Raw genomic sequence first — 26,406 nt, 5'->3', positions numbered from 1 at the left:
CGCCAATGCCATATTTGGAGTGTAAACATTAGGAATACTGCGGCCCATAGATTTAAAAGCATGCTGTTATGTAACCCCAGTTTTAGTGCCTCTCATGTATTATCATCAAATTGGACAGACAGTGGTAACCATCCAACGGTGTCTGAAAAACCCCGCAGGTCCTTCAAAAACAGTTCTGTTCTTTATTTCTGAAGGTCACTTTCTTCTCTGCTTTTGTTTTTCAGTTTTCTTTTATTTTATTTTCAGGTGATTTTCTTGAAAATTTTTACAAATGTCTTACTTATTTTTGAGTCATTAAGTTGCTCATGGCTTTCCTCCCATTTTTTTAAAAAGAAATCCAGACTATTTGCTGAGGTTTCAAAGTGTTAAAGACCTTCTGAATTCTTCAGACCTTCCAGATACTTATTTCTCAGAGAAATGCATGATTTTCACAGTAACTAAAGTAAATGCATGAGAGGCGCAAACTGGAGTGAGCTGTTGTGATGCTGTTGACCTACGGGCCATTGCGCTTCATCACTTTCATACTTGTCATTGAAGCATTTGTATTTGCATCCTCAGCAGTATGTACAGTGTAGTGCGTTTCATTTAGGCACAAAGGTCACGAGGCGTTCAACCTGGCAACCGGACACTGTTCCCACTAATGCCACAGAGCCCTGTTCTGTGCCAAAACAAGCCAGCCACACACTGGCCTACATTAATGGGCTCCATTATCTGTTGGTCCCGTCAGGCCTCTCAGTCACAGCACGTTGGGGAGGTAAAGCGAACACAGCAGCATGTTCTGGCCCAGAGCCGGGAAGCGTCTGAAGGCCTCCCAGGCGTCAGAGAAGATGTTGTATTTGAGAAAGACGCGGTGCTCCAGGCTGGTGGGCAGGCTGACGTCCCGGCTCATGATGTAGATGCCGTCGTTGTGCAGCGTGCACGTCAGGTTCAGGCCCGACTTGGACGTGTTCTCCTTCAACTGGATCCACTCCCCCGTGGAGACGTTGTAGGACTGCACTGTCAGCACATCCTCCGTCTGGCTGGGGCGGCGCTGCCGCGGGCCCGCCTCCAGCTCGTGAGTGTAGCCGCCCACCAGGTAGATGGTGTCCTCCACCGAGAGCATCTGCTGCTTGCGGATGTGCGCCGGGCAGGACCGGTACACCGTCCAGGCGTCAGAGGTCGGGCAGTAACGGAGGACACTTGTGTTCCGGTCTGTCAGACATAAAAAACATGTTGAACTCACTAAAAGATCTTGTTTCTTTATAACTAACGTGGCAGCACCAAAGATGTAGTTCTGGAGCAGTGACACTCAACTTACAGCCCAAGGGCCAAATCTGGCCCCTGACAGGGTGGCCCCCAAACCATTTTCTAATTCACAATAAAAAATAAAGAGATTTACTCCAGAATACACCAGGTATTTATTTATTCATTCATTCTGTGACAGTGACAAAAAAAACGCAGCCCTGCGAGTGTAACAGCACGCAGGCGGAGGTCAGCTTTTACCGTCTCTAATGTGTACTTGTTTGTACTTGTTTGTACTGTATGTGTGTACTGAACTGAGTTCTACCAACCTCTTGCAGTGTATCCACCCATGACGTAGATCATCCCCTGGCACTCACAGGCAGAGAACTCAGCCAGCGGGTCGGGCATCGAGGACACGCAGGTCCACCAGTCCTGTTCTGGACTGTAACACTCCACTGCACCCAGACTCTGGCCTCCTACAGCGTACAGCTTCCCCTGAACTGCCAGCAGCTTGAAGTTGGACCTGATGGAGAGGACACAGTGAGTGAGACATGAGTGAGACCCCGGCTTCAGGCTTCAGCCCTGCATGTTTTATAAATAGTCCCTACTGGAAAATAAGTTAAGTGTTTGTCCCACATGATGTGTTCAAGGACTTTAAAAAGGTTTTGAACTAAAAAATTCTTCAAAAAGTTTCAAAGAAAAAAATTGCCAAACGTTTTTTAAAAATCACCGGAAAAAAGTAAAGGAAATTAAAAAAATAAATAAAATGACTAATTATTAAATTCAAAAGAAAAGAAAAGCTTAAAAATCATTAAAAAAGACATTAAAAAAACATAACCCTCCCCCCCAAAAAATTGAATGAATGAATTAAAACCACCTATATATTTTTTATTAATTCCCCCAAAATGTTTTAAGAATAAAAATCACCAGATGTTTAAAAAAAGGGTATTAAAAAGATAAAAGAAAAAATGCCCAAAAAATAGTTTTTTTTAAGAGTTTAAAAAAAATACATTTAAGAAAAGCTGCCTAACCAATTTTGGCAATTATGGCAGATTTGAAAGGCCTATTTCCTTTTTTAAAAACTGATCATTTTTTTTAAATGACAGAGGTCTTGGCTTAACCCCCATTGTCCTCAAATCCTAGAAACGCCCCTGACAGGTGTATTTTTATTTATTTTTATTTTCTATTTTTATTATTTTGATTTAGGAGGAAATGTGTTGTTACCTCTTCTGGTTGAGCGGAGCCACCTGGTTCCACTCGTTCCTGCAGGGGTTGTAGCAGTGCACCGCAGAGATCTCCTGACTCGTCATCCTGTATCCACCCACTATGAACAGATAGTTATCGAGCACGGCCGAGCCGTATCCTCTCACGTTGATCATATCAGGAGGCAGGTTGTTTGCGAGCGGTTTCCAGCGCTGCTCCACCTCTCCGTACCGCAGCATGGACCAGGGTTCATCCTGATCCGGGACATCCAGGGACAGACAGGTGAAGTCTCCGATGGCTACCAGGGTGGCGGTGCCTTTCATGCGCATCTCTCTGACCTGGTCTCTGACAGCGGAGGGGAGGCTGCTGAACTCCGGCCGCCTCAGCATGGGGTGATAGTAGCAGGTCATGTACTTGAGGCAAGCGTTACGCAGATCATGAGTCCCGTAGACTTCAGAGAGGCTGTACAGCTCCACGCAGTTGTCCAGACGGATCTCCGAGGTGAGGAGCTTGAGGATGGAGGTGACCTGTGTCGAAGAAAAACAATTGTCAGGTCAAATTGGCTGGTTCAGATGAGTTTACATAAATTCTCTCTCATGAACAGCATTTGGAACAAGGTTTATATACTATAGAATCAAAAGCCAGTGACGCGTCCAGACATTTTTTTTTAGGACTTATGCAGGGGAGGCATGAAGTATGAGCGCTGCTGCGGGCGCACGCAGTGACAAAGCTTTAATTCACCATTTTTGCCTCCACCACCCATATCTACTTTAATGACTACCATTGCAGTGTCTCACATTAACATTTATAGTTTAGTTTAAAAGACACTTATACCTATAAGTCTAATTAAATAGTAGATTTGTAAAATAAATAAATAAAAATAGGAAAAAATATAGAAAAATAATTATAACTAATATGGTCAGAATTATCAATTTGAAATTGTCTTACAGAATTATTATTAAGCACTTTATTCAGGTCATTTCCTTTTTTTTGAAAAAAGAAATCCCGTTTGTTGTACCTTAAAAAATATTATCATTTTTATTAATATAAATATTTTTATTTTATTTATTTTTTATTTTTGCAAATTCTTGGGTCTTTTCTTCTTGAAGTTGCTCATTGCCCTCTTCCCATGTTTTGGGGGGTAAATCAATGTTAGAGTTCATGACTTTATCAGATAAATTAAGATTAAACTAAAACTATAAAGCCAAACATTTTGCTCCTCACCTGTAGGAAGGATGCGGTCTCAATCAGGTCCTCCAGAGTCTCGTTGACGACCTGGACCTTGGAGGTGTTGATGAACTCCAGGACCAGCTCCAGGCCGGGGACACTGAGCCCCTGCAGCTGCACGGAGTCCTCCGTGGACTCCCTCATCCCGGAGCTGTACAGCGCCCTGAAGTAGTCACTTTTCTCTATCAGCTTCTTTTTATTCACCTCGTAGATTTTGTCATCCATCATGATGGCGATGATCTTATCAGAAGACATCCTGAAGCTGTTTTTTTTTTTCTCCCAGGCTGAGTTTTGGTTTCGTTGCGCTTTGTCAGCCTCCGCAGCGAGTCACCGTTTACATTTCACCGGCGAGGGAGCTCTGTGGCCGGGCTATATATGGTCATGTTCAGCCCATAGAGAGCCATGGAGCAACTTCCATTAGCCGTGGAAGCTAACAGGTTAGTTACACAGAGAGGAGCTGCGGATAAAACTAGCCGAAACAACCTTTTCCTTTGATTTGCATCCCGCGACAGTCCGGCGAAAAGTCGCTCCAGTATCTAAAGACGTTGGTTGAATAGTGTTGCTTGTTTTTGACAGCGGCACTTACATTTTCCATCGCATTTTATCCGGATTTAGCGGAGCTGTCAAATGTTAACTGTTTTGATTCTGCACCTTACGTCATTTCCGGGTTTGATTCTTCTTCACGAGGATGTTTGGGTGTTTTTTTTTTGGTGGTGTTTTTGCGCTGCTGCCACCTGCCGATGAAATTGCGCGGTCATTTATTTTATTTTTGTAATTAATATTTTTAATGATTACATACTTTTTAAAATGTGTTTATTTATTCTAAAATTAATGGGTTTTTTTTAGATTTTTTTTTTCCGTCTTCCCATTTGATCTGATCATAAAACAACAAAGAAAATGGTGAGAAAAATAAATAATCCGTTTAAAATAATGCCACATAAAAAATCAACTTATGAACGAAATGAAATGAAATTTTAATATATAATTGCTGCTTTTTAAAATCAATCTTTAAAAATTATAATACATTATTATTATCTTCTACTTTCATTCAGTTAATGAGTCCTAACCTAAATATCAAATATTGTTAAATGTTCAGAATTTTAATACTTTGAATACCAGATTTTTGTAATGATGCCACAATGTTTTTGGATGAATCCCCCACCCACCACACCCAAAAAATTAATTATTTTCATATAGTGGCTCCAGGTTTCAATGTTTTAATTCTAAAAAAACATCCGTTTTAGGAAGGTCTGGAGGATTTAATGGTAAATGACAGAGGATGTAGGATCTTATGTGATCTTACATCATTTTTTGTAGACTTTTGTGATGCAAAATCATCATCCTGTTTAAACTAAACCGCACATTTTTTGCTCTCCAGCTGCTGTTTGTCAGTGCAGAGTTATAATAAGCTCAACAAGCCTGGTGTCCATCTCCAGCTGTCAATCAAGATAACGTGCGCGTTATCGTCACAGTCTGAGTGACAGTTTAACTGTGAAGAGACCAAAAACTCACCAGGATGAGACAGGCGGTCTGCCTTCAAAATAAAAGCATGGACAAGACTAGAATAGAGAAAAATATAAAAATAAATATGATTATACTCAACTTCACTGGTGACAATGTGTTAGATCCGTAATGACACATAATAGAGAGCTATTTATCATACACTTTCAGAGTCACCTACGGTCTAATAATGCCATTTCTGAGGCAGAATACTTTTTCCTTTTTAGCCTATATACTAGAAATTTGAATATATGTGCATACACAGATGAAAACTTACTGTAAGCTAACTCTGGTACAGTGGAGCAAATCTTAACATTCATTTTTAATGTTGTCCACAGTGTCTTACAAAAGAAGAAAAAAAAAGAATGTAAAAAAAATGAATGAATAAATTATAAATTGATATATATATACTGATTGAATTAAATAATATAAGACATTTTCTTCATTAATGAACGTTAATTGTCTTTTTAGTCAATTAATTTGTAAAAATACCAAAAAAAATAGTGATAAAAATACCCCAGGAAGGTTGATCAAATTACTATTTTATTTTTTTTATCCCCAAGGTGAAATTCAATTTCAAGGGAAATATTTTCCCTTCAATTATTGATTAATCCAGCCAATCCTTTCCTTAGACTAAAATTCATATTATTTTAGTAATGCTGAGAAAATAAAACAAAATAAAATTTTCTTGGAAAAAAAAAAGAAAATTAATATTATATTTGTAATGCTATTGCCTCCCTGCAATGATCAGCCATTCCAAATGTTGCAGAATTAAAAAAAAAAAAAAAAAGTTTTGTGAATTAAAACACAGGAAATTATAATAATAATACTGAAAGATGCTCACATGAACAGAACAGATTCAAATACAGATACAAATTTTCACTTACAATGATAAATTAATAATAGCGACAGTACAAAATAACATAAAACTAGCGCTATACTATGCTGTTCCACGTCTTTTATTGTAATCTTAATTCTCATTATCATTCAAGGGCTAAAAGGAGTTTTAATGTGAAATGAAGGACCGGATGTGTAGTTTTAACCCTGTGTGTATTGACGGTATTGTGGGTGGAGGGTGAGTGAGACAGACAGGCGGGCAGGCGCATCAATGACAGGGACAGCAACGCAGAAACACTCACCGCTCGGCCTGTTTCATGTTTGTGGCTCCAGGCAGCGGACAGCCGGCTGTTTGTGATCCGAGCTGAAGGATGCGGCAGCAGGTGTGGGCCTCCTGGTTCCCCCGCTGCCTGGTGCTCATCATCAGCGCTCACACATCCTCTGTGTCCGCCACCCTGCGGCTGTGCGATGAGGTGAGTGCGCTTTTATATTATTATTATTGTCTCTTAATATAAAAACAAAAGTGTGTAGTAGCTTTGTGAAGAAGTCGGAATCAAATCAAGATTTTAATGGCTTTTATAATCATTTTCTCAGGCAGGATTTTATGACATATTTTATTGCGATGATCAAGTCAAAAAAATGGCCATGCATGCAGAAATAAACATTAGCTCCAAAATGCCTCTCCTAATGCACAATTAAAATGTGGCTTCTACAAGTCGGTTTGCAGTTTTATATATTGGCTAAACAGTGTCTGGGTCCATGCGAGAACACACGGTCGTCTGCACGCCGCTGATCGGCTTAAAATGACAATAAACGCGCTCCATGTAACGAGATGACTGTCTGCTGGCCTCCATCCCTCCTCTGAGCAGCCTCCTGCCGGCCAGCAGGGGCCAGGAGTCCCCGCCGAGGAGGAGGGAGAACCGGGGCAGAGCTGTCAGGGTGATCCAGTTTTTTAATGGAGCCTGGAGGCAAAATGATGATGTTACAGGATGTAGGCTAATTATTTGTCTTAATGCAGTGTTTAAAAAAAAAAAAGCTTGATTAAATTTTAATTAAATTTTAAATTAACAACCACATCAAACCTATTTTTAGAAACATTTATTTGCTTTCTTAAGGAAAATGAAGTCCGAAAATAGACACCACTCCACTCCTTATTATTATTATTATTATTATTTATTTTTTTTTTTTTTAATTGATCGACCATTATTGAAATTACACAGGCATATAATTAAATATAAAAATGGAAAAAGATCAATTTAGTAACATATCTGAAACAATAGATAAAAAGAAAAAGAAAACAAAAATAATACAGATAACATTAAATTGTATTAGGGAGATTTAAACCAAGACATATTCACCTTATTTGTTTTAATTTTTAAATACATTTTCTGATTTTTTTTAGAGGGTTTAATAGCTTTCTTGTTCGTTGTTGTCTTAGAAACAGAGTCAAAAAGACAGACTACTGTAATTTAATACAAAACAAATGGATATTGTTAAGCGGTTAAATAATAAGTTACTTAGCTTAGCTTAGCATAGAGACCCCCACTGGTTACTGCTCTCAGATAAGAAATAACCTAGCAAAAACCTCCAAAAACACCTCAATAGCTTTTACACTTATGTTTGTGTAACTGCAACTGCACAAAATAAAATAATAAATAAATATGTTAAAAAACAGTAAGATAAGATAATCCTTTATTATTAGACCCACAACTGGGAAATTTGCATTGTTGCAGCATCAAAGCAAGGTATGTACAAGATCAATAGAGCAAAAAGCAAAGCAAAAACAAAATGAAAAACTAGAAATACGACTTGAGCAAAAAACAAATAGAAATAGAATAGAGCTAAAAGAACAACATAAACAGTAAAAAACAAGATGTAAAACTCAACAGTAAAAAAAATTATACACCAGTTGCACATGGAAAACAAATGCACATTGTGATGAATTGCGCGTTACTTTAAGTCCAGTTGGTGTGTGTGTGGTGTACTGGGAGCAGTGGAACAATGATTAAGGAAGTGGTAAAACTGAAAGACAGTAAAATGTATAAATAAATCGTCAATCGATAAATAAAGTAAAACTAAAAGTCAACATAAAAAGGTAGGTTGTTTGTTGGTCTTCAGGCAGGCTGTCCCAAAAACGTGGTCCGTAGTAACAAAAGGATGCCTCGCCGTGAGTTTTTTTGTTTCAAACATTCAAAATATCAGCAGACCAAACAGATTAGCATCCATCTTTCCTGTTGTGTACACAAAACCTAAAACCTCCAGTCCTGTAATCTCCTGAGTCAGACGATAGCTTGTTAGGGCGATGAATTTTATCCCCAGTCCCCCCCTTTTTCTTCTTCCCATCAGTCTCCATGACAACCAGCGTGAGTCACCCAGGAGACCAATGAAACACATTAGCTTGTGTCCTTTTTTATTATCACCCTTTTCCCCCCAACGTCAACACATTAGGTCCAAACCGGCCCTCCTGTTTGTCCATCTACACACAGCAGGTGAATCTCAGGGCGCCACGCTACATGTTAATGAAGTGGACGTCCCCTCGCATACACAGTTTGTGTGTGTGTGTGTGTGTGTGTGTGTGTGTGTGTGTGTGTGTTGGGGGAGGGGGGATGCAGCATGAATGGCCATTTTTGTTGTCACAGAGAGGTGATGATTAGTCATTTGAAAGAGCTCAAGCTTATCTGTGCCGTGCACATCCTGCATCAGCAACCCACCTCTGATTAACCCTTTAAAATCCGGAGTGACTTCACTTTTCTTGTGTCGCTTTCAGATTCCTTTCACGAGAATTTAAACCTTTCAAATCTGAGCAAATTTGTGCAATTTCTTTTCTAAAAACATGATCCATAAAACGAAAGAAATTAGTAGATTAAAAAACAAAGTTAAAAAAAGGCTGGGGAAAATGGAGGGAAATAGCTAGAGAAAAAGTATAATTGTTATTGCATATTTAAAATTATGCTTCAGAATTATTATATTTTTAAAGCACCTTTTCCAGATCTCGTTTGCTTTAATTTTACCTTCTATTTCCATTTCACTTTTTTTGTCTGTTTTTTTTTAAACAAATTTTTACATGATTTTTTTTGTACTTTTTACTCATTTCTTGCATTTTTCTTTGTTGCTCCACAAATTGTAAGAAATTTAGAGATTTAGTTTTTTTTTTAAATAAAGGCTGGTGGAAAATGTCTGGTAAAAAAGAAGAAAGTAAGGGAAAACTACATTTATATTTATCATATTTGCATATTTAAATTTATAGTACTGATTTGTTATATTTTTAAAGCACTTTTTACAGGTCTTGTTTGCCTTTTTCTAAACTTTCTATTTCTTTTGTATTTTATTTTCTTTTTACAAATTTTCAGGTAATTTTGTTGTACATTTTACTAATTTCTTGCTAATTTTTGGGTCATTTCTTCTTTTGTTGCTCATTGCATTCTCCCCATGTTTTTGAGGGAAATTAAGCCAGTTTGTTCAGGTTTCAGAGGGTTAATTCCCCTGTATGTAGACACATCACAGGTCACTTTTGTGATTGTTCCACTTTAATTCGCTGATGCTTGGGTGTCAGTGCTCGGCTGTGGCCAGCTGCCTGCACTCTGATGGTTTGTCTGCCCAGTTGAGCAGCAGGTTCGGGGGAGGAGGTGGAGATCTGCCAAAGCCAGGCTTTGGACTCCGAGGAAGTGGCATTAAAAGTGCAAACCAAGCTGCTCTTATGGGTTTTTGCTGCTTTAATTCTGCAAGTACTGCATAAAATAGAGAAGTGATTTAAAGTCTTTGACATTAAGATATTCAGTGGTAAAATCATGAGTAATCAGTGTGCACCATTGCATCATTTTTACAGCCTAAAGATACCTAAAGTCAGCATCTAAACACGATTAAAAATATAAAAAAACAAATATGACAATGTCAGATATGCTAACTGTTTCTCTCTGTTTCCAGTCTTTACGCCAATATAAAATAAGATAACCTAAGCCAAGCATGTGTCTGCTACAGATGCCTAATAAAGGCCAGAAAAGTCCAACAAAATAATCTAAAAAATAAAAGAGAACAGCTAAATGCTAACATGCTGATGTTTTGTTTAGGTGTAAATCATTAGTTTCATCATGATACAATATTATGTAATTTCTTTGGATACAATCTTTGCTGATGTCATAAAATTTGCCAAGATACATTTTTTATTTAATTCAGTTCAAGGTCCTGCAATGAATTTGAGACTATCAGGTGATATCCTTATTGTCTTTTTCTTGTCTGCTTATAACTGGCACTGAAAGATGACGACATGTTTTCACTTTGCATATATGATATTTGATCATCATTAGTGTCCAGTGTTAAATCAAAACTGAACTATTCTAATAACAAAAGTGTACTAGTTTCTTCTTTACTGGCTTTTTGTTTGTTTTTGTTTTGCTTTTCTGGCCTTTATTAGACCAGACAACTGTAGTGTGAAATGGGGAGAGAGAGAGGTGATCACATGCAGCAAAGGGCCGAGGGTGGAATCGAACCTGCGGCTGCTGCAGCAACGGCTTAGCATTTGTTTCGCTATTTCATTCAGCGTTTTGGTCTCAAAATTATGCCCAATAAAGCTGATTTAGACCGAAATGTTGTACTGAATAAATACAAAATAAACCAGTAATAAGTGAAAGAGAGTTTTTCCACTTTTATTCAAGTGAGAATTTTTCTTAAAATTTAATGCTTAAAAAGATATAAAAGCAAATAAGAAACAGGATGTTAGATAATAAGACACACAGTATATTAGAGGAATAAAAACAATGTTGAAAGGCAGTTTGCGGAATAAAATACTTTGAAATCAGCAGGTCTGTAATGTATTTGGTTTTTGAGGTTAAAGATAAAGAACAAAAACTCTTGTACTGAACACACTTTGCTCTTGTTTCTATGGAAGCACAATTGAAAGCACTTCATGAATTTGGACAAAATGTTCTTCTGCGTGAACGTTCAATCAGTTCAGATGATGAGCATGAAGTCCCAACCAGCCGTCCTTGAAAAGAGGCCACTGTGCCAACGACCTGCTGTCCATCCCTTAATGGACCATTAGCGGTCCAGCGGTTTGGTTGCCGAGGCGATCGAGGTCAGCGACCACTTTTATCCCGGCAACCAGCCTCATACTCGCAAAAACAGTCATGTGAGTGTTTAGTCGATGCTGTATGTGACGGGAGGTGAAGCGCTGAGAGAGTTTTGTTGTGTCTGAGCATCTGTCTGTGCCTGTATTTGCATTAATGAAGGTGTGACGCAGTAATAATGATGTAAAAACACAAACAGTGATTCATGCATATTCATGTCCGGGTTCGATGACAAGACTGAAGTGTCTGCAGCCACGTTTGCAGCTCCGTGAGGCGTTACTTAGACACGGAGCGAAATGCCAACGTGCTGCAGGAACAATGTTAACCATGTTCACTCTTAGCTTAGCGTGTTAGCGTGCTTACATCGGATAATTAGCACTGAAGTACAGCTGAGGCTGATGGGAAAGTTTCAGGAATTATAAACCAAAATATTGGACAAATTAGACACTTTGAGCTGACGTTAGGAAAGGAAAAGTCATGGAAACACCAAAATCAGTCGACTTTATCCTCCACAGATTATGAACATCTGTACAAAATTTAATGCTAATCTACTAAATAACTGCAGATATTTCATTTGTCCATTGGGTGGCATATTTATCTTTGTGTGTATCTGTGTGTGTGTGTGTGTGTGTGTGCTCTGCAGACAGATTACTACTACCAGTACACAGAGTGTGACAGCACGGGGTCACGATGGAGGGTCGCCATCCCTCTCAGTCCAGGCTCCTGCTCAGACCTGCCACCTCCGACCCGAGGAACAGACTGCTGTAAGTGCTCTGTGTGTGTGTGTGTGGTCATATATATGTGTGTGTGTGTGTCGGCTTTTCATAATAATTTCATTATTGTCAATAAAGCTGGATAATTCAATGATAACAGACAAAACAAGTATACTAAATACCCTAAAACAGCATTTTGTCTTATTTTTTATGGTTATTTTACTGCCTCCATTCCTGGTCAAATAAAGGTCAGATGAAATATAACAGATAAAATATTGATTTATCATATAATATAGACATGACGTTGATCATTTTGCTGACCTCAGTATCGCCTGTTGTGTTTACATGTGTTTGTTTACAAAACCAACATTTTAGCCAAGATGATGCCTGAATAAACAGTATAGATTTTTGCGACTATAAAAAAAAAAATCTTACATTATATTTTTCTCTACACCCCCGCCTATTTGCATGAGTCCAAAAAAAATTATTATTATTATGGCACACCTGTGTGTTTTTATTCACGTCAATATGAACCTCTCACGCTTCATTTTCGTCTCACAGCTTTCTCCTGTCCGGCTGGGAAGTATCTAGAGATGACCTCTCAGCAGTGCACGCCGTGTGCGTCCGGCTCCTATTCGCTGGGCAGCGGCCTCCGTTTTGACCAATGGGACGCCATCCCTGCAGGCTTCACCAGCTTGGCCAGCTTCCTGGATCCCGGGCCAAATGGAGAGGACATCCAGGCCTGTAACAGGTGACACAGACGCTCACAAACACTGGAGGTCAACGTGGAGTTGAGTATACAGCCAGTGCTCTTTTTTTGCCGTTTTTTTCTGAGTGTGTTTTGTGCGCGCTGCAGCTCATCGTGGACGCCACAGGGTGTGTATCTGGAGTCAAACCGCGACGAGTGCACAGTGTCTCTGGTTTACGCCGTCCATCTGGAGAAACAGGGCTCCGTCTCCTTCACCTACCAGTACCCCGACAACAACATCTTCTTTGAGTTCTATGTAAGCACCCAACTAATCTGACGTATTGTGATATATCAGCTAATACTGGCTCCCCCAGGCATTCCTCCTTATTCTTAGTTTGTAAATAGGGTTTTATTATTATTTTTATGTTATAGTAATCAGCTATGCAAGTGGTTATTTTAGGGCATGATGTATTCCTTTAATTTAAAAAAAAAAAAAAAAAAAAGTAACAACAGCACTGTGCTCTCCACATTCTAAAAGACAAAGACAAAAAATTTAATTACCTAAAATTATTATTGTTTTGTTATTATAATTATTGATACCACCAATAATAATGTAAATAAATATGATATTATGTTTAATATGCAATAAATATAATAATAATAATAATAATAATAATAATAATAATAATAATAATAATAATAATATAAATAAAATAAATAAATTGACTAATTAATCTAAGGCGAAAATAAAGGGGGAAAAAATACCATCTATACCAAAAAAGGCAGACACATGAAGGAAGGTGAACAAGTTCTATCAAACAGACCTTCGTCCCCCGTCACTCGTGCCATTAGTCTCTCTGAGGATAAAACGTTACCAGTTTTAGAAGCCACAGCATGACTGAGGGAGGTTTTCTTTTATTCACTGCTTTAAAATACGTCTTCTAGCAAGCAGGAGGAGTTTGTTGCACAGTCTGAAGCCAGATTTTTGCTCAAGCTCAGAATGAAGACGCCTGGATCTTTGGTTCATTTTGGTGAAAAAAATGTGCTTAATATTACTCCAGAATTTTTAGATAATACGGCATTTCCAAAAATTGTGAATGTATGTCCCAATATTTCTCTTACATTTAATACAAAGAGAAGCGATCTGGTTGCTTTAAGTCCATCTGCAACTTTTGTCCCAAAATCCTCGCCTTCAACAAATCCACATCCTTCGATTCACAACAACAACAAATTCATTAGTGGAGGCTAATTATGGTTGTGTTAGGAGCAGCAGCTGTTATTTGGAAAACGTTTTTCGGGGCTAATAGCTGTCATGTTGACATGTGTTCAGGTCCAGAACGAGCAGTGTCAGGAAATGGCTCAGACCGACGACCAGAAGTGGATTAAAGTCACGAACAATGGAGAATGGGACACGCACACAGTGAGCATCTGACTCTGCTTCTGTCAGTACGGACAGGATTATAGTTTGTGAGTGCGTCACAATGTGCATGTCTTTTTAAAATTGTTTTTAGGTGAATCTAAAGTCCGGTACGAACATCCTGTACTGGAGAACCACCGGCATCCTGGTGGGAGGGAAGATGGTCAAACCAGTGCTGCTCAAAAACATCCAAATAGAGGGTAAAGCAGAACGACAACTCACAATAAAATATGCATTAATAACCTTAACAACACTATTTTATAATAACAGATGTATTAAGTGGAGATAAATTCCAAAAACGCTTCTTAGATATAAATCAGTAATATAATTTTGTCCAGGTGTCGCCTACACATCGGAGTGTTTCCCGTGCCGGCCCGGCTGGTTCAGCTCGGCCCCCGGCTCCTCGTCCTGTCAGCCCTGTCCCAGCAACACCTTCTCCATAAAGGGGGCGTCCTCCTGCACACAGTGTCCTGAACACCATTACTCACGTATGTACACGTGTATTAAAAACAACACGTCTTACAAAGGCACACACTCAGACTAGTGATCTGTTGTTGATTTATATCATAATACTCCAGTGGAAACTGGTAAAGAAAACAGTTTATATATATATTTAAATAATATATTTAGGAGATTATTTGATGATTGAATAAAGGTGTTTACTATCAATTTATAATAGTAATAATAACATAATAGGAGGTTTTGTACCATAACTTGAAATGATCTCATTGTAAATATGTAAAACACAAATATTTCAAAAATATTCTTTACATTGAATACAGTTTGTATTTGCACAAATGCCAGCACAAACATGAAAATACCAATATATCGACTATATTGGCTGAGCATTGCTATTGATTTTGCTGCATATTATTTAATGTTTTTGTTAACCTTTAAACTTTACATTTTCCTCTATAAAGTAAAATTCTCAACTCACTCTGGTAAACATGTTTTTCCTGCATCACTGGATCATTTTTGTCTCCTCCTCTTCTGTTTTTTGACTCTTCTCTCAGATGAGGGATGGGCTGAGTGTAAGGTGCGGCCGCCGTGCTCAGAGAAGGATTACTTCCAGATCCACACGGCCTGCGACAGCGAGGGGAAGGTCAGCGGCAAGCACACGTTTTACATTTCACACACAAGCACATCCTCACCTTTTCAGTATACAAGGACAAACACACACCCTCTTTCTCATGTGGTTTAAATTAAAAGGAGTTTTTAAGGTCGTATTCGATAAGTTGTCAAAGATTTGTTGAGAATTTGGTTGCATTTAGTCTGAATTTTTTAGGTTAGCATGCCCAAATAAAACAAAATAGTCACATTTAAAAAAGACTATTTGGAAGGACATAGACTTTTATCAATATACAGACAAGATAAAAACATTTATAAATGGCTTTAAAAAAAAAAAAATTATCCTTTGGTGAACGTGAAATTAATTATGCTTCAGTGTATCCTTTTGAAAATTATCCTAACGCAGTGCTTATTCATACAGGAGGAATAATGCTGTCTGTTTTTACTCATTTCATTAAAACTGATTATCAATAGTGAAGATATTTTGTCAGTTTTCTGAGGTTATTGTGTCAGAAACCAGAGAAGTCGCACGATGTGATGAGAGAGGAAATGATGAAAAGCTTAGTGAACGTTTTGCATGTCATCCGATCCAAAGTCAACCTCTTTGGCGCTCGGCCACGACTTTGGCCTGTTTTGAGTCACGTCTCTGAAAGCGCTGAGTCAGAGCAGATACGAAACACTTCTATAGACACTGATGTTTTTTCATGTATTTGAACTCGAGCAGCGTAACGCCCCTCACCTCCGTGGCTTTGTCTGTTTCAGACGCAGGTGTTGTATCGTTGGGTGGAGCCAAAGATCTGTGTGGAGAACATCACGGGCGCCGTGGAGCTGCCGGCGACGGGCCAGAGAGAGCCCTGCCCTCCCTGCAACCCCGGATACTACAACAGCAACGACTCCACCTGTCTGCCCTGCCCACCTGGCACCCACTCAGACGGCACCTACGGTAACCCTGCACACACCTGGCATGTGTGGTTACCAAAGCAATGGCGCTGTATTGAAATGAAATAAAGCTTTTGAATTCTGTATTTATCTAAGAAAAGTCAATAAACACCTGAACAGAGGCGACCCAGCTGCATTATCCTCCACTGAAAAGATGTTTTACCAAAGAGGAAAATACCATTGTGTATCTAAATTAAGCTTTTGTGTATGTGTGTGTATGTGTGTGTGTTTGTACCAGTGTGCACCAAGTGCCCTGCAGGTACAGAGCCAGTGTTGGGTTACGAGTATAAATGGTGGAACGTGCTTCCCTCCAACATGAAGACTTCCTGTTTCAACGTGGGCAACTCCAAATGTGACGACATGAACGGTGAGCACGACAACGCCCGAGTCGTTACTGCGGCACGGAGGAAATGTTCCCACCTCACAGAATAATTTACAGATGAGCTGGAATGAAATTAGAGCTGCTACCAAATAACTAACTAATTGCTTTGTTTTGTTTCGTACAGCATCGATAAACAAATAAATAATAATAATAATAATAAGTTCAAAATAAATCACAGCGCCAGAACTTATAACTAAATGGACTTTCTTAATTTATATAACTGAATTATTTCTGTCAATTTGAAATCATAAATTACATATACACACTTTTTTCCTTGTGCACCCAAGCCGGTTTTATGTGATACAATAAAATTAGACCACGTATGTGCACAGATGTGTGATCCAGAATCAGTGAGGTGTAATGTGAGTGCATCATGTCTGTTGTCCATCAGGATGGGAGGTCGCAGGCGATCACATTCGCAGCGGAGCGGGCAGTTCAGATAATGACTACCTCATCCTCAGCCTGCATGTGCCTGGATTCAAGTGAGTGTGTGATTGTTTTGATTTATCTTTCCAAGTTTGGACTCTGAAAGAGAGCTGTCTTTTATACAAAGTAGTGTCCTGCTATCATCTACTTTAAATTTTGTTTTTTCTCTGTCTGTGTTTGTGTTTTTGGGGACAGGGTCCCAGCCTCGCTTTCAGGGATGACCGGCAACGAGTTTGGCTGGATCACTTTCGTGTTTGAGACCATCTGCTCTGGCGACTGTGAGCTCTACTTCATGATGGTGTGTGCTCTGATTGTGTGTTTGCATCAGAAAGGCAGTAATTAGGCGACTAATTTCACCAGCAAGCCAGAATGGTCTCGTTAGTCTCAGTGGGGTCCAGTTTGTTTCAGTGTTGTGCATATTGTTGTTCAGTAAACCAACGTGTTGTCCTGTGACGCCCCCTGCAGGACGTGAACAGGAAGAGCACCACAGTGGTGGAGTCCTGGGAGGGCAGTAAGGGCAAACAGTCGTACTCGCACAGCATGACCAGGAACGCCTCCGTCACGTTCACATGGGCCTTCCAGAGGACGAACCACGCTCTGGACGTAAGTAAATACACTTTAACCCTCAGGGTTGCTTTGATATTACACACACTCGTATCACTGCGTTCAAAATAAACTCTTCAGAACCAAGCTATAAAAAATACGATACGTTAATATTATTTTCTATTTTCTTTTAGTTATTTCTTTATTCAGCATCAGTCCTAATCATAAATATCAAATGTTCATTCATTTTCAGAATTTTAACCCTTTAGATGTCAGGGATTTTGTCATGATGCCATGATGTTTTCAGAAAAAAACACAAAAAAATAATTATTATTTTCATACATGCTCTTTTTTTTATTATCACAGCCTGGGATGTGTCATATGCCAAATATGGTTAAAAAAAATGACATCGTCAGGTGGAAAATAGTAAAAATGACAGATTACAAGTGGAAAGCCAAGAATGATATTTAACAGTATGAATGTAACAGTTTTGTTTCCACGGTGTATTTTAGACTTATTGTCGGAGCTTTGCTGGAAATTCCAAGATTAAACAAAAATACACAATCTTACCAAAATGTATGACATATGCATGAATGCTGCCAAAATTGTCAAGAAATGAAGAATGAAAAGTGCCTGAAATGCACCAAACAGTCCGTAAGGTTTTTTTTTTTGTTTTAATATAAAGAAGATGTTTATATCTCAGCATATGTTTTTCTAGGTGCGTCGTTATGTCAGTGACACGGTGAAGCTGTACTCCATCAGCGTGACAAACGTCCTGGACGGGGTGGCGTCATCATGTCGGGCCTGCGCTCTGGTTCCCCAGAACTCCCAGCAGGCCGGCTCCTCCTGCGTCCCCTGTCCTGCTGGTTTTTACATCGACAGAGACACCAACAGGTGCCAGGAGTGCCCGCCCAACACTCACCTGGCAGGACGCCACACCTACGGCCAGGACGCGTGTGTGGCCTGCGGGCCTGGAAGCATCAGCAACAAGGTAGAGAGGACTACTTTTCTACTTTTTTTTATATCAATGTGATAAATGAGTTTTGGTACTGAAACCAAAAACTACTTTTTTTGATATTTTACTTTGATTTTTTTTCCCTACAAAATCATTTTATTTTTTATTAAACAAGAAAGTTTTCAAATATTAAGTGTTGTTTAAACACAATCCACTGCACAATGACTTTGCCTAAAGGAGAGTCTTAAATTGGCAAAATTTTTATTTAAATCAGGAGCTATGTCATTCAGGACTTAAAATAATATCATACATTTGACTCTCTGCATGTTTTAGTCAAAACATGCACAGTGTTTGCTCCAAATTATCTTGTACGTTTTCTTTCATTTCTTTTTATTTATTTTAGCTGTTTTATTAATGTTTTATTTAATTTATTTCCTTTGTTGTTGGATTTGGTCTATTTGTTTGTATTATTTTATATTTACATTTTGCATCTTGCATTATTTGTCCTTTACTGTTTTTTCTAACTGTACCCTGTTTTCGTCTTGCTTGTGTTCAGAAGGACAGTTTGGCTTTCTGTTGTTTTATTGCCTTCTATATTTTCCATTTCTGCTATTTCTTTGTTTGCTATTTGTTTGTTTTTAAAGGTGCTAAATAAATAAAGTTATTATTAAGTACTTGGAAGTCAGTCTACAGGCTGTTTCAGGAAACAGAAAGTTGGAGAAAGTCTCCATTTTTATATGTTAAGTTACAACCTGCTCAGTCATTGGCAATAATAAACAACAAATACATGTATTGTATAAAGTCACAAACAAAAAAAATAAATATTCATCATTGTTATTTATATTTTTTTGATTATTATAATGAACTGATGAGCAGCCCCATAGTACTGTCTATAGTTTGATATATTGCTATATAGAGAGTTCATGTGTTTCCTTTTCTTTCAGGAACACTCTCGTTGCTATAGCGACTGCTCCTTTTCCCACACGGAGAACAACCGTACGCTGACCTTTGACCTCAGCCCCATGAGCGACGTGGCCTCGCTGACCATCGGCCCGAGTTTTACCTCTAAGGGCACAAAGTACCTTCACCTGTTCAACGTCAGCCTGTGTGGCCACGAGGTGATTCACACACACCGATATCATTATTAACAACAGATCTTAGCCGTTTTTTTATTTTATTTATTACGCTTTACGCTTGCATTCAGTCATAACTCAGTTTTTTATTTTTTCCTTTTTTTTAAAAAATTTTTTGACCTTTTTTGGATATTTTTTTCTTCCTTTTTTAATTTTGAGGGTTTTTTCATTTCTTTTCTTTCAGAATAATTTTGAGTGTTTCAGGTGTTTGTTATTTTTCTGCATCTTGAAAAAAAAAAGATATAAAAGTAGCGCTAAAGGAAGAAATAAAAAGAAAAATTAAATTTGTCCTTCACATGTCTTGTGTGTCGTGGCTGTATTCCCACCAGACTTCATTAAATATTCCAGCAATAATCCAAACTGACATTTTCCATTAGATTTTACAAAAAGATGCATTCAAACATCGAGCGTAACCATAGCAACTGACAGATCGTTTTGATGCTGTCTGTGCGTTCACGTGTGTTACAGGGAAAGAGAGCCGCCACCTGCACAGATAACGTCACCGACGTGTCCAACAAGGACGAGCAGAGCGACTCGGCTCAGTTCGTCAACTCGGTGGACAGCTTCATCTGTCAATCAACCATCATCCCAGCAGATGGGCGGGGCTTCAGGATGGCCATTTCCTCGCAGTCCATCAGCCTGGCAGACGCTTTCATCGGTACGACGCTCGTTAAATTATATTATAGTAATTTTATATTATAATTAACTTGTTTTATGCTGCTTTTTTACGTCTTTATTTCTTTGCAGGAGCGACAGTAGACTCTGTTCTTAATGGCGTGAACGCTAAACCGGATCTTTTTCCTGAAAACTCAAAAGACGTTCCAGATATCAACTTCTTCTACAGGTAAAGTATGAATAAGTGTATGTTATTAGTGTAATTTACAAGTGGTTGAATGCAACTAAGTACATTTACTTAAGTACTGTACTTAATGAAGAATTTGAGGTACTTGTACTTTACTTGAGTATTTTCTTTTCATGTCGCTTTATACTTCTACTTCACTACATTTCAGAAGGAAATATTTTACTTGGTTTTCTCTATATTTATCTGACAGCTTTAGTTTCCATAAAAATTCAAATTTTTGCATAAAAACATAAGAAGAGTTCATAAAATATGATGTTTTATTGTACATTAAATTACCAAAGTGTTTATACAAGTGCAGCTACAAAAAGTGATTAACCAATCAGTAGATGTACTGAAAAATAATTGCCGATAATTTTAAATATAATTGTATAATTATTATATTTTATAAATGTAATTATAATTTAATTTTTTCATATTTTCTTTTAGAAAATTGTTTCTGGGGTGGTTTTTAATTTTTTCTATTTTTTCCCTAATGGTTTTGAGTGTTTTAGGTGTGTGCATGTGTGTTTGGGTTTGGATTTTTTCTTTTTAAGATTTTCCTCCACTGGGTACTTTTACTTTTAATACTTCAACTACATTTTCCTGATTATACTTACTTTTACATAAGTAAAATTTTTAATACAAGTCTTCTACTTGTAACAGAGTATTTTCACAGGGTGGTATTAGTACTTTTACTTAAATGAAGGATCTGAATACTTCATCTGCCAATGTGTTTAACTGTGTCCTTTCTTTTCTTTCTTTCTTTTTTTCAGGTCAGCGCAGGCGACGGCTTCTTGTGATCAGGGTCGCAGTTCAGTCATCACTGTTCGCTGTAACCCCGAGAAATCTGAGCGAGGAGAGCTCTCTGTGCCCAGGTAGGCGGTGATAAACTCGAGATCAGATACCATTTTGAATGATACAACCAATCATATAATTGAAACAAGCTTAAAATGTTTGACATTAAAATGTTTCATCTGAACAAAAGAAATTAGATCCCGTGAGATAACGATGAGAAATTCCTCCCGTGTGTTTGTGCAGCTCTTGTCCCGCAGGAACATGTGATGGATGTACGTTTAACTTCCTGTGGGAGAGCTCGAGCGCCTGTCCGCGCTGCACCGAAGACGACTACCACCAGATAGAGGGAGCGTGCAGAGGAGGCGTCCAGGTGAGACACCGGCTATCACCTGAATTCACTCTGTAACATCATCGGATCCTAAAAGTAACCAACCACAGTTTGAAACAAGTTGCAAATTAGTAAAATACTTAGTTATATTTGAGAGTAATGAATAAATCATCCAGTTAATCACTTGGCTAAAAAGTACATGTATATTACAATATATAAATTATTTGTAACAGTAATTTTCATTTGTAAACCGATTTTTAAGGGATTCAAGAGGCTTCAGATAAATTATTCTAGATCCAGATTCAACATCAATTAGATTTTTTTTTTTGCTGTGATCACATGTAAAAAATGTAGTTTGACTGGATATTACTTAATTAATTAATTAATTGCATTATTCAGATTTGTTATTATCATCCCCTCAGATGGAGACGCAACAAAAACCCTCAGTTTGCGTTATAAAAGCACGCCAACGACTTTATTTAAAGGTTGGCTACAAATCAAAACAGCAGGATTTAAATACAAAAAAAACACATAAAAACTCCATTATTTATAAAAATTAATTATTAATTAATAAAAGTAGACTACATTAGTAAATCACACTGAAACATTCTGGTGAAATAAAAAAGATTCTTTCAGTCCCTCAGCTGATGGTTGACATTTACAACTAAACTAATGCTGTGTTTCAAATCGCAGAATTAACTTTTTACTATCAGAACAGAAAAAAATTGAAGGCTGACATTACTGTATTTAAGAGGCTAAAACATGAGCATGTGACCGGATAGCTGCGGCACTAAAAGTTTGTTTTTTTGTCATGCTGTTGGTCGTGTGTTTGCTTTATTGATTAAAGACAATTGGCTTAATTCACCGTTATGCATGATTGAAACTAAAAAGGTTATTATTTTGTAAACTCATAAGATAATAGCAACTCGGTAAACCCGAGTCATTCCTTCACATTTTAAGATCATCTTCATGATTCTCATGCTTCTCACTTCAGAAATAAAACAAAACACTTTTTCTCTTTTCATTGGAAATCTGTCTGCTACGGCATTAAATTTAATTTCAAATCTCTTTGCTCAAGCAAAAAAAAAAAAATTGAAATTCTCCACCTGTCCCCTCCGCTCTCTCCAGGAAACTCTGTACGTGTGGAACGAGCCGAAGCTGTGCACCAAAGGTGTCCCGCTGCCTCCCAGGAGCTCGTCTCCGTGTGAGGCCATCGCTCTGTGGCTGAAGGTCGGGGTTGGTGGCGGAGCCTTCGTGGCCGTGCTGCTCATCTCTCTCACCTGCTATTTCTGGAAGAAAAACAAGAGGTTAGAGGCGCCTGCCAATCAGACGCCACCGTCTTCTCAGTCAAGGCCAACGTACTCATTAAGATCACTTGTTATTTAAAGGCAGAGATGACGGCTGTTTGTCAGCGACAGAAAAGGCTCCGATTGTTTCAAGAAGTACAAGTTTTATTTACAATTTCAGAAACTCAGAGTTATGTTTTTACTTTCAGTTGTTTTTTATTTGATTTACTTTAATCGTTCAAAATTGTATACAGGTGTGACCATCTTTTGGCTGTGAACCCTTTAAATAAGGCATGGTCTGTTTTTGACCCTTTATGATTATTTCTTCTCAAAATATAATTAAGGAGCAACCGTGAAGGTTTTTTTTGTCTTAAATTGTCTCACTTCAATGCATTTTAGAGGTTTCAAGACATGAAAATTTCCAGTTTTTCACAAATGATGAATTAGAGAAAAGTGACGAAAAGAACACAAATTTGTGTAACAGAAATATACATTTTTTATTGATTTTTTTAACTGTTATTTAAAAATAACAAACAGTTTGGTAGAAACACTTTTTAGATTAAACAGCATTTCCGGTTTAAAAGTTTTACTGGTGGCCTGTAAACTCCTACACACTGGATGTTGTCTGTGCGTAATAACATGTTGTCTCACAATGACGGTGTCCCTGTGGTCTGTGGTCAGGCTGGAGTACAAGTACTCTCGTCTGGTGATGTCTGCCAACAAGGAGTGTGAGCTGCCAGCTGCGGACAGCTGCGCTCTGGCTGAAGGCGAGGAACCCGAGGACGACGTGGTCTACACCCAGAAACCCTCCCTGCTCAAGAAACTCCGGGCCATCGCTAACAAGGTGTGAAATTGACTTTACTTGACTTAAACGTTATTTAGGCTGGTTGGATGAGCATGAACTGCATGCCTCTTTCATAAAGCCCGACTTTACTTTCACTCAAATCAGTTTCTGCGCATTTTAAAAGCCAGATCAGCTGTAATTGTACTTTCCTAGCTAGTGCAGGAAATACCTGTTTTCGCAAGTAATTTAGCATTTATAGATTCAAATTGTCTGTTTTTGTGGTGATTCTGAAACCAGAAAGAAAAAATACATGTTACAGTGGTATTAAAAGATAGCACTTTAATGTGGAAAATTAAGTTGACTAAAAATGTGATTTGTTTTTACAAAAATATCAACTATGTCTTGCAACATTAAGCCTTTGAAACCTGGATCCACATCGCTTTTCTTGTGCTGTGTTCTGACCCCTTTCACCAATATGTAAACCTTTGAACTCAAATCAAACTGGTTTGATTTCTTTAGAAACATGGAAAAAAAGCAATGAGCATGGCAAGAAACGTCCTACAAATTGCAAGAATTTAGCAGATTCAGAAATTAATTAAAAAATGAGGTAAAAATCTCCAGAATAATCTGTTTATTAATGATTTTTAAACACTTTTTCCATTTTCTTTTTTTTTTTTGCATCTTACTTCCCTTTTTGTGTGTGCTAATTTTCTGGTAATTTTCTTTTCCTTTTTGCTACGTTATCCCCAATTTTGGGGAATTTTTCTTTTAAAATTGCTCATTGCCATCTTCCCATGTTTTTGAGAGGTTTACTAAAGTTTTTACTAGTCGTCTAAAGACCTTTAATTCAAAACATTTGCAGATGTGACCCTCATGGTGGTAGATCAACAAAATCATTAGGATACATCATTTGGGCACCATAAATGTCTGAGTCAAATTTAATGGCAATCCATCAAATAGTTGTTGAGATAATTCACTGACAACCACAAATGTGCACCTCATGGTGGTGCTATTGTAAAAGTCAGGAATTACCAAATTCATTAAGATACATCCTATGGGCACCATGAACATTTGTATAAAATTTCATGGTAATCCATCAAATACTTTTTCAAATATTTCACTTTAAACAACAGCTGTGAACATCATGGTAGTGCTATAGTAAAAATCAGGTGATCACCAAAATCATTAGTATGTATCCTCTTGGCACCTTGAACATTCATACAAAATTCAAAAGTAATCGATATAATGGTTTTCGGAATATTTCACTTAAAACCCTAAATGTGAACATCATGGTGGTGCTACAGAAAAAGTCAAGGGATCACCAAAATCATTAGTGTATATCCTCTGGGCACCATGAATGCCTGTATGAAAAAGCATAATAATTCATCTAATAGTTGTCAAGATATTTCACTTAAAAGCACAAATGTGAACATTCTGTTAGTGCTTTTAAAAAAGTCAGGAGATCACCAAAATCATTAGGATACATCCTCTGGGAACCATGAATGCCTGTGTGTAATTTCATTACAATTCATGTGAGTTGTTCAGGTGTTTTTTAGTTAAAACAACACATGTAAACCCCATGGTGGTGCTACAGGAAAAGTCAGTAATCACTAAAATCATTGGGAAACATCCTCTGGGCACCATGAATGTCAGTATGATATCCATCATATCCAATAGTTAAGATATTTCAGTCAGAACCAAAGTGATGGACCAACAGACCGATGTTTTCCTCTCCAGAGCTTCGACGCCAGCAGGCAAAAAGTAGCCCAATTTGGGGGAAAACCACCCAATCAGGGAACGCTTTTCCAGAGGCACAAGTGTCAGACGTGCAAGTTTTGTAAATTTGTCAAATATCACGTATATTTCTGTATCTTTCAGCACGAGGGTGGAGAGAGCTGCGAGTCTGTGCAGCTGAACTCCTCTCAGAGTGATCGGTGGGTCCTGGGATAAACAGACGCCAGCAGACACAGAGGACAGTCAAACCACGGAGGGACAGTCAGTGACAGTGTCCATCACTGCCGTCCTCCTTATGTGTCCTTTGCCCGCCCTTCATTGTGTGGAGGGGGGCACCAACACAGACCTCACTGGGAAAATTTTTGTCACTCGGACGTTGGCAGAAACTGTACAGAGGCTTTTACTCTTAGAAAACACAGGAAACGCTCCTGCTTTAATGCCATGGATGCTACAGGGCGGCAACTGAACGATGCTTTTAATGTTTTTTGTATGTTTTGTATTTTTATTTGGTATTTTCTGTTCAGAGTCATGTATTTATATTAATGTTATAATGATGAACCTTTATTAAAGTCCTATTTGACTTTGGGATTTGTGCGTAGATGTTAAGAGTTCATATACAGAACGAGTCATGTGTGACAGGTGGAGAATGTGAAGCTGACGTCGCGTGTAAAATGTTTGAAATGGGGGCGGTATGTGGACAAACCAGTCGCAATAATCAACATGGATTCGTATGACTGCATACACTCTGATAATAGTGATAACCAGCCCACACGGCGTGACGTACCTTCACATTCTCTTTTGGCTTTTTACTGTAAATTAAATTATTAGTATATACAAATGGAGCTATAATGTTGTTTAAATCATTTTTCATGCAAAAGTAATATACTAAACTGAAGTCCAGGTTCTAACAAATGATTATTTTGATGATGGATTCATCTCCTTATTTTCTCCTGTTTTCTTATTTCTCTTTTTTTCTTTAAGAAAATAGTGAGAAATACCGTCACAATTACCCAAACCTCAAATTATTAATACATAAATAAAATTCTTAAAAGAAAAAGCAGCAAATCTTGCATTGTATAGTAAAAAAAAAGACATCGGATAAATGTAACATTGTAAAAAGTACAATATTTTCCACTAAAATTATTAAGTATCATGGACAGAAAATACTCAGGTAAGTACAAGCATCTCAAATTTGTACTTGAGTAAAATTGTAACTTCATTAAGTAACATTAAACCTCTATAATTATATTGTTTGTTGTTGCAAAAGTAAAATTTGTAAAACTTGATAAATCCGTGTGATTCAGTCAAAATCAGCAAATCTGT

At 38.0% G+C, this 26,406-nt stretch overlaps 2 protein-coding genes across 3 annotated transcripts; one reads left to right on the top strand and one right to left on the bottom strand.

Annotated features, from left to right (window-relative positions):
• Positions 1-317: 317 nt before the first annotated feature.
• On the bottom strand, positions 318-4,397 carry klhl42 (kelch-like family, member 42). The gene is made up of 4 exons (XM_042510973.1): positions 3,649-4,397; positions 2,446-2,951; positions 1,551-1,744; positions 318-1,191 (listed from the first exon to the last, which is right to left on the bottom strand). The coding sequence occupies exons 1-4, from the start codon at positions 3,904-3,906 to the stop codon at positions 737-739; spliced, it is 1,413 nt and encodes a 470-aa protein (XP_042366907.1). The 5' UTR covers positions 3,907-4,397; the 3' UTR covers positions 318-736.
• LOC121961107 (endosome/lysosome-associated apoptosis and autophagy regulator family member 2-like) lies at positions 1,688-25,671 on the top strand. 2 transcript variants are annotated; one of them, XM_042510972.1, is made up of 23 exons: positions 1,688-1,761; positions 6,322-6,461; positions 11,695-11,815; positions 12,326-12,515; positions 12,621-12,768; positions 13,783-13,872; positions 13,964-14,069; positions 14,208-14,357; positions 14,883-14,971; positions 15,700-15,880; positions 16,115-16,243; positions 16,650-16,740; positions 16,880-16,982; positions 17,150-17,287; positions 17,946-18,218; positions 19,127-19,300; positions 19,784-19,973; positions 20,063-20,159; positions 20,930-21,031; positions 21,195-21,321; positions 22,408-22,586; positions 23,247-23,409; positions 25,228-25,671. In XM_042510972.1, exons 2-23 carry the CDS (start codon positions 6,360-6,362, stop codon positions 25,297-25,299), a joined length of 3,015 nt encoding a protein of 1,004 aa, XP_042366906.1. In that variant the 5' UTR covers positions 1,688-1,761; positions 6,322-6,359; the 3' UTR covers positions 25,300-25,671. The 2 variants fall into 2 exon arrangements, with proteins under 2 accessions (XP_042366906.1, XP_042366905.1); XM_042510971.1 differs by lacking the exon at positions 1,688-1,761 and having other exon boundaries at positions 6,018-6,461.
• Positions 25,672-26,406: the final 735 nt, after the last annotated feature.

The sequence above is a fragment of the Plectropomus leopardus genome, chromosome 22 (assembly GCF_008729295.1).
Source record: "Plectropomus leopardus isolate mb chromosome 22, YSFRI_Pleo_2.0, whole genome shotgun sequence".
In the NCBI taxonomy this organism is placed as follows: Eukaryota; Metazoa; Chordata; class Actinopteri; order Perciformes; family Serranidae; genus Plectropomus; species Plectropomus leopardus.
Note: the sequence above shows the minus strand (reverse complement) of the source record. Positions and strands in the feature narration are given on the sequence as shown.

What these genes read in the sequence shown, in the direction of transcription:
- klhl42 (XM_042510973.1), bottom strand. Translation starts at nt 3,906, where the DNA reads ATGTCTTCTGATAAGATCATCGCCATCATGATGGATGACAAAATCTAC. An exon ending in GCTCCGCTCAACCAGAAGAG is followed by an intron (nt 1,745 to 2,445) that starts GTAACAACACAT and finishes CCTCTCCATCAG; the next exon opens with GTCCAACTTCAAGCTGCTGG. An exon ending in GGGTGGATACACTGCAAGAG is followed by an intron (nt 1,192 to 1,550) that starts GTTGGTAGAACT and finishes TATGTCTGACAG; the next exon opens with ACCGGAACACAAGTGTCCTC.
- LOC121961107 (XM_042510972.1), top strand. Translation starts at nt 6,360, where the DNA reads ATGCGGCAGCAGGTGTGGGCCTCCTGGTTCCCCCGCTGCCTGGTGCTC. An exon ending in CAAATGTGACGACATGAACG is followed by an intron (nt 16,244 to 16,649) that starts GTGAGCACGACA and finishes GTTGTCCATCAG; the next exon opens with GATGGGAGGTCGCAGGCGAT. An exon ending in GTGAGCTCTACTTCATGATG is followed by an intron (nt 16,983 to 17,149) that starts GTGTGTGCTCTG and finishes CGCCCCCTGCAG; the next exon opens with GACGTGAACAGGAAGAGCAC.